The sequence below is a fragment of the Salvelinus sp. IW2-2015 genome, linkage group LG27 (genome assembly GCF_002910315.2).
Source record: "Salvelinus sp. IW2-2015 linkage group LG27, ASM291031v2, whole genome shotgun sequence".
Taxonomy (NCBI): domain Eukaryota; kingdom Metazoa; phylum Chordata; class Actinopteri; order Salmoniformes; family Salmonidae; genus Salvelinus; species Salvelinus sp. IW2-2015.
Window position 1 is genome coordinate 30,625,874 of NC_036867.1, and position 8,101 is coordinate 30,633,974.

An 8,101-nucleotide genomic window follows, 5' to 3' on the forward strand; every position below is an offset into this window, starting at 1 on the left:
GGTGTTGAAGGCGTCTATCTCCAGCAGCTTGGAGCGGGTCTCTCTCTCCACGGTGTCTAGCTGTTCTCTCAGCTGCTGCCGACTAGACTCCTTGATCTCCACCGCCTTCTGCAGCGACGACAGGGAGTCTCCTGGACAAGGACGGGGTTGTATGTATTAGTGCCCAGCGTGGCAATATTTTTTTGCTGCAGAAAACTAAAACAAGCATTCATTATTGGAGCCAAGCGAATATGACCCAAAGAGCAAGCGCCGTATCGGTTATCCTAACCCGCGTGGTTCGAGCCCTGAATGCTGACTGGCTGAAAGCTGTGGTATATCAGACCGTTCTAATTACGTTGGTAACCAGTTTATAATAGCAATAAGGCACATAGGGAGTTTGTGGTATGTGGCCTATATACCAAGGCTAAATGGCTGTATCCAGGCGCTGCGTTTTGCATATGGACTTAGCTGTGTTATATTGCCCATATACCACACCTCCTCGGGCCTTATTGCTTAAGTATAGTATGGCAGTCAGTCTTTCCCTTAGTTTTGTTTGCAGGTGGGGTACAAAGGCCCCCAGGCAACAGATTGTCAATTAAAACTAARAGGCCAGATTATTTTATATGGCGCTAGATGGGGAGCAGTTCCACACGTGTACTACAGCAGGGGAAACACTGTAATGCAAGTTATAAGTCAGTCCAATGTGGCCTACCCATGTACAGTATGATAGCATAGCTAGGACTAACTAGCAATCAAGCTAAAGCTAACTACTCATTTATGACAAGTACATGGGGGAATAAAACAATGCATTTACGGGGGAATTATTGTACGGATTTAGCAGAGAATTCACAAGTCATCTATAATAGCAAAACATATAGTACACAGTCTGAGTCCCAAATGGCACCCTATTCCCTAAAGATGTGCGGAGCTGAGGTAATGAAGCAGTACTTACTGTGCAGGCTGTTCTGTTGAACCTGTTTGAGTTGTTCGTTTAGACACTGTTTGTCAGGGATTAGCCTGCCGAGCCACTGCTGAGAGTCCTGGGGACGACACACAAAGCAACGGCAACTYTGAATGTTTAAACATTAAAACGAATTTGGGATCCTTAACGTTAAGAACAATCCCTAACCGAAAAACTAAATGTTTTTTTGTCCCCACCCACTTAATTAAAATCTCAGTGCAATTAATCACAAAACGTACTATTTTGTGTGTTATAGCCAATAGGCTATAAAGGCCTGGGAAAGTTGTGTAATTCAAATAAAACCAGAGAGGCAGAGGCAAACTTTAGGCTACTTTGGTGAATTTGCWWGGCAAGACATTGCAAGATGCAGATGACAAAAACATATGAGCAGGTTTCTGCCTACCCCACCTCTCCCTCTGTCTCGCTCTACCTCGTGCTGGCCTGCCTGCTCTGTCTCTTTGCTAATGATGCAAGTGTGTGTTCAGTCTTCGGTCTGTTGCATATAGAATATCCTAGCCTATTCATGGCACCGAATTTGCCGGGATACAGATTGCCTCATAATATGAAATTACAGTAGGCTACCGGTAGCCTTTATCGATTACCCTTATTCAGACATAATGGAATGTGGCCCCTTGAAAGCGCCTCGGCTACGGCATGTCTGTCTGTCTGGGTAGGCTACACTACGGATTTTTAAATGCAGATGCTAAACCTTCTCTGGAGATATTAACCGGTATTTTAGTTGTGTGTAAATGAATGAGGCTTCTGAAGTAGGACTAACGTCCATCACTAGGCAACCAGAACTGTTGATCTGCAGCTCAAGATGATTTGATTAACCTATCCTAAAAAAGTGACCTACCAAGACATTTAGTAGATATTAAACATCTAGCTACCATACCATAAAAAAACAACACAGCAGCACATCAATCAGCAACGTTTATCGTTGCTAGGGTGGGGGGGAAATGCAGAACATTTTATGCCGAAGCAGAATTAGATTTATTTTTATTTATTTTATTGTCCGCTATCGATATGTTACTGTAGCTGCGTTCTGTCTGTAAAGGGTTGTGGTAGATAAAACTTCATTGCCCAGCCCTAGCAGTCATACATGCATAACAGGACCATTATTCCGCATTGTAAACTGATGTGGAATCTTATGATTTTTTTTGTTATCGTTTTAACGGAAAACCGATAAAAGCATGGTCGTTTAAACGTTAAGCAAAATTGTCAATTTGTCACACCCCAAATCTGTATAGGGTTTGGGTGGAAGATATGCACCTGAGGCTTCACTGTGTGTGTGTGTGTGTGTGTGTGTGTGTGTGTGTGTGTGTGTGTGTGTGTGTGTGTGTGTGTGTGTGTGTGTGTCAGGGTTTCCATTATGAAAATGTGGGGTCGGACATTTGACTGGCAGAATTTTAAATTCAACAGATATTTGAGAAATTTACCAGAACCATATGCATTGGGTGTGTAAACATCATTAGGGCATCCACCTACGGTGCTCAATATGACAGAAATCACATTTCGATTATGGTAATTCCTATTGCGAGAACATGCAACAGTGTGCATCATTTTTACAGACTAAGTCCAATACGAACTTAGAATAACTGCCACATTTACTTTTCCTGAGCCAACAAGACGAGATACGAACAGCAAATCACTAGCCTTGGCAAATCCAATATCCCCCATAGTAGAAAAGTTTACCTCTTCTATTGGTCAGCTTGTCGTTCTGTGTGAGAAAGAAAAAGCCTTTCCAAAACAGACTCTGGGACAGTTGTGGGATGATCGATCCCAAATTCATACCATCAGTAGGCCTAGGCTACAAATACAGTGCCTTCAGAAAGTATTCAGACCCCTTGACTTTTCAACATGTTACGTCACAGCCGTATTCTAAAATTGATTTTAAAAGTTTACATTTTTGCCAATTTATTACAAAAAAAAAATACAAATACCACATTTACATAAGTATTCAGACCCTTCACTCAGTACTTTGTTGAAGCACCTTTGGCAGCGATTACAGCATTGAGTCTTCTTGGGTATGACGCTACAAGCTTGGCACACCTGTATTTGGGAAGTGTCTCCCATTCATCTCTGCAGATACTCTCAAGCTCTGTCAGGTTGGATGGGGAGCGTCGCTCCTATTTTCAGGTCTCTCCAGAGATGTTCGATAGGGTTCAACTCCGGGCTCTGGCTGGGGAACTCAAGGACATTCAAAGACTTGTCCCGAAGCCACTCCTGCATTGTCTTGGCTGTGTGGTTAGGGCCATTGTCCTGTCAGAAGGTGAACCTTCGCCCCAGTCTGACATCCTGAGCGGTCTGGAGCAGGTTTTCATCAAGGATCTCTCTGTACTTTGTTCAATTCATCATTCCCTCGATCCTGACTAGTCTCCCAGTCCCTGCCGCTGAAAAACATCCCCCACAGCATGGCGCTGCCAACACCATGCTTCACCCTATGAATGGTGCCAGGTTTCATCCAGATGTGACGCTTGGCATTCAGGCCAAAGTGTTCAATTTTGGTTTCATAAGGCCAGAGAATCTTTTTTCTCTTGGTCTGAGAGTCTTTAGGTTTGTCATTTGATAACCTCCAAGCGGGCAGTCATGTGCCTTTTACTGAGGAATGGCTTCCGTTTGGCTGCTCAACCATAAAAAGGCCTGATTGGTGGAGTGCTGCAGAGATGGTTGTCCTTCTGGAAGCTTCTCCCATCTACACAGAGTGACCATTGGGTTCTTGGTCACTTCCCTGACCAAGGCCCTTCTCCCCTGATTGCTCAGTTTGGCTGGGCGGCCTGCTCTAGGAAGAGTCTTGGTGGTTCCAAACTTATTCAATTTAAGAATGGAGGCCACTGTGTTCTTGGGGATCTTTTTTGCTACCCTTCCCCAGATCTGTGCCTCGACACAATCCTGTCTCGGAGCTCTACGGACAATTCCTTGGACATCATGGCTTGGATTTTGCTCTGACATTCATTGTCAACTGTTGGACCTTATATAGATAGGTGCATGGCTCTCCAAATCATGTCCAAATCAACTGAATTTACCACAGGTGGACTCCAATCAAGTTGTAGAAACATCAAGGATGATCAATTGAAACAGGATGCATCTGAGCWKAATTTCGAGTCTCATGGGAAAGGGTTTGAATACTTATGTAAATAAGGTATTTCTGTTTTGGATTTTTTATAAATTTGCTAACATTTCTAAAAATCTGTTTTTGCCTTATTATGGGGTATTGTGTGGAGATTGAGGATTTTTTTTATTTAATCCATTTTAGAATAAGGCTGTAACGTAACAAAATGTGGAAAAAGTCAAGGGGCCTGAATACTTTCCGAAGGCACTGTATATACAGTACCGGTCAAAAGTTGACACACCTACTCATTCAAGGGTTTTTTGACTATGTTCTACATTGTAGAATAATAGTGAAGACATTAAAACTATGAAATAACACACGGAATCATGTAGTAACCAAAAAAAAAAGTATCAAAATATATTTTAGATTCTTCAAAGCCTTTTCCTTTATGACAGCTTTGCACACTRATTGTGACAGTGAAGCATTTTCTCTTCTTTTGGCTCGGTGTCATTTTGGTGTCGGTGTCAATGTACGGTGTCATTTTGGGGAATTATATATATTTTTTACATTAATATGGATGCTACCATGACTACGGATAATCCTGAATGAATCGTGAATAATGATGAGTGAAAAAGTTATACGCCTAAATATCATACCCCACCAAAAATGCTAACCTCCCCTGTTATTGTAATGGTATGATATTTGTGCGTCTAACTTTCTTGCTTATCATTACTCATGATTATCTGTAATCATGGTAGCATCCACATTAAATGTAGAAGTGTTTAGAAACATATTCTGTTCTTATTTACAATAAAAGTGACTCCAAATTTACACAACACATTATTTACAATACATTTCTATTGGGCACAAAATAATCTGAAACGCAACCAAAACAAACAGAAAATGCATACAACAAATTTGTTGAGTCACAAGCTTGATGGAGTCATTGCGTGCTATGAATATGGGACCAAATAATAAKATTTCGACTACTTTAATATACAGTTGAAGTTGGAAGTTTACATACACCTACATTTAAACTCAGTTTTTCACAATTCCTGACATTTAATCCTAGTAAAAATTCCCTGTTTTAGGTCAGTAAGGATCACCACTTTATTTTAAGAATGTGAAATGTCAGAATAATAGTAGAGAGAATTATTTATTTAATATTTTATTTCTTTCATCACATTCCCAGTGGGTCAGAAGTTTACATACACTCAATTAGTATTTGGTAGCACTGCCTTTAAATTGTTTAACTTGGGTCAAACGTTTCAGTTAGTCTTCCACAAGCTTCCCACAATAAGTTGGGTGAATTTTGGCCCATTCCTCCTGACTGGTGTAACTGAGTCAGGTTTGTAGGCCTCCTTGCTCGCACACGCTTTTTCAGTTCTGCCCACAAATTTTCATAGGATTGAGGTGAGGCTTTGTGATGGCCACTGCAAATACCTTGACTTGTTGTGTCCTTGAAGCCATTTTGCCACATTCTTTGAAGTATGGTTGGGGTATGTCCATTTTGGAAGACCCATTTGCCGACCAAGCTTAAACTTCCTGACTGATGTCTTGCAATGATGCCTTCAATATATCCAATCATTTTCATCCGTCATGGTGCCTATCTATTTGGTGCAAGTGCATCCAGTCCCTCCTGCAGCAAAGCACCCCCTACAAACCATAATGCTGCCACCCAACGTGCTTCACAGGTGGGACGGTGGTTCTTGCGGATGCAAGCCTCCCCCGTCTGTCCTCCAAACATAAACGATGGCTCATTTTGCCCCCCAACCAGTTCTATCTTTTGCTTTCATCAGAAAATGTACGATATTTGCTGTAGTCTGTACAGATGAACGTGCGTACCTTCAGGCGCTGAATTTCTCAAGGTGGAACAGACTTGTTGCGCTGCTACAATTTATTTTCTGCGGTCTTTGCTGATTTCTGTTTGATTTTCCCATGATGTCAAGCAAAGAGGCACTGCGTTGAATATGTAGGCCTTTGAATACATCCTCAGGTACACCTCCAATTGACTCAATGATGTCAATAAGCCTGTCAGAACCGCTCTCATACAAGCATTACAATAAGTTTTCGGAATTTCCCAGCGTTTAAAAGGCACAGTCAACTTAGTGTGTTGTAAACTTCTGACCCACTGGAATTGTGATACAGTGAATGATAAGTGAAATAATCTATCTGAAAACAATTGTTGGAAAAATTACTTGTGTCATGCCACAAAGTAGATGTCCTAACCAAACTTGCCAAAACCCATAGTTTGTTAACAAGAAATTCGTGTGGAGTGGTTGATAAAAGCGAGTTTAATGACTCAACCTAAGTGTATGCAAATCTTCGAACTTGCAACTGTAACATACAGTGAATTTGTCCGCCAAAATGGGGGAAAGGTGCTGGAATTTAGAAACGGTTCTGCCTGATGAGGATAAAACACTCAAATAAAGCTGACAGTCTGCACTTTAACCTCATAGTCATTGTTGATTTTAAAATCAAGAACAATGCTTCGCTGCTCAATAATTATGGAGGCGGACTATGTGTACACAGGTGTGTACGTACCTGCAGCTGCTGCTGGAGGTGGGTGATAACTCTGGATGCGGATCTCGCGGGTCTTGTGGCTGCTCGATCTCATGCCGCTGGGCAGACAGGCGGAAGCGGATGTCCTGCAAGCTTGCCTCTAGCTGGCTCCTTGTCGTCTGGGAGGGAGAAACTATATTATCATACCTTATGTATTCTGTCTTCAAAATAACAATAAAGACTCCTGGGAACTACGTTATGATGTTGTGTGTCCTTTTCCCTTTACCAGTGCCTCGCTCAACCAGGGTCTTCTTGCGGGCTTTGAGCAGGACAATGTTCTCCTGCTCTCGGTTCCTCTGGGTCAGCAGCTCCTGCCGGCGGTTCCTCTCCCACTCCAACTGACGCTGGCGCTCCAGCTCCCGCTTCGCCGCCTAGCCAGAGGGAATGTTATACTGTATATGCAGAAATAGTGCAGATCCAGCCGTGGTCGAGTGGTAACACTTCCAGATCTATGCACATATTCAAGTTCCTGCCGGAGACCTGGGTTCAATGGCCGTTTCCACCCTTTTCTCTACACTTGTCTCCCCCTCTGTCAATAAAGCAATACAATAAGAAACGAGAGTGAATTTATCATCTTAAAAATACAACATAGTAGTAGAATGGTTAATATACACACACACTGCATTGGTTCCTGTGTTCTTCACTTTCCCCTTACATCTCCCCCCTCATCCTCCCCTCTCAACCTCCCCTCTCAACCTCCTCCCTCTGCCTCTCCAGCTCCCTCTCTTTATACATCATCACTGTCCTCCTTAACCCTCTTTTCCACCTCCTCCCCTCACCTCTCTCCTCTCGATCTCCTTGCGTCTCTCCTCCTCGCGCTGCCTCTCCATTTCCCTCTGCTTCTCCAACTGCTTCTCTAGCTCCTGCTGCCGCCGCCTCTCCTGCTCGAGCCGCTCGCGCTCCTTCCTCTCCTGCTCCTCGCGCTCCAGCGCTGCCAGACGCTCTTGCTCCTTGCGCTGCAGCTCAAGCAGGGCCTGTCGACGCTTCTCCAGCTCCAGGTTGCCCCGCTCAAAGTTCTCCCGCTTCCTGTCCTCGAAAGTCACTTTGGGGAGGGAGACAGAGATAGAGGGGTCAGAGAGAGAAATGGGGGACATATTTTGCCCTGTTGCCTAATTTTCAGTGGCATTTCTTGGAAAACTGGGGCCATTTTTATATACCCGTTTATATTTATAAAGGAGCTTTTTGCTGTGTGTTTAAAGGGATTGGTACATATATTTTTGGACTTTAAAATTGATGATACATAGCCATAGATTGTAGAAGAAAATGCTTGTGAGCTTAGTTCAACTGCACCAGAACCCAAAATAGGAGCTTGTTTTGCTCCATTGTTCGTTAACAACGTAACTGTAAACAAACACCGTATAGCTTCAGATCTATCATTTCGATCCCACGGATGGTTAGTCATTGCATCCATAGCTCTGTCTATGAATTTAAGAGTGGTTACATTTCTCCAGCTTCTGTTTCTCGCTCTCCAGCTCCTCTTCGGCCTCCTCTTGGACCCGCTGGTCAGTGGAGTGCAGGCTGGTGACAGACACCCCGCTACCACTACG

The 8,101-nt window shown here is 43.2% G+C and overlaps 1 protein-coding gene across 1 annotated transcript in view; it reads right to left on the reverse strand.

Annotated features, from left to right (window-relative positions):
* The window catches only part of LOC111953484 (intersectin-1-like), a 77,717-nt gene that overhangs the window by 34,322 nt on the left and 35,294 nt on the right, over positions 1-8,101 (reverse strand). The window contains 8 exon segments of the mRNA XM_070435641.1: positions 2-131; positions 932-1,019; positions 6,537-6,563; positions 6,565-6,598; positions 6,600-6,687; positions 6,787-6,925; positions 7,334-7,596; positions 7,996-8,096. Coding sequence (XP_070291742.1) covers positions 2-131; positions 932-1,019; positions 6,537-6,563; positions 6,565-6,598; positions 6,600-6,687; positions 6,787-6,925; positions 7,334-7,596; positions 7,996-8,096 — 870 coding nt within the window.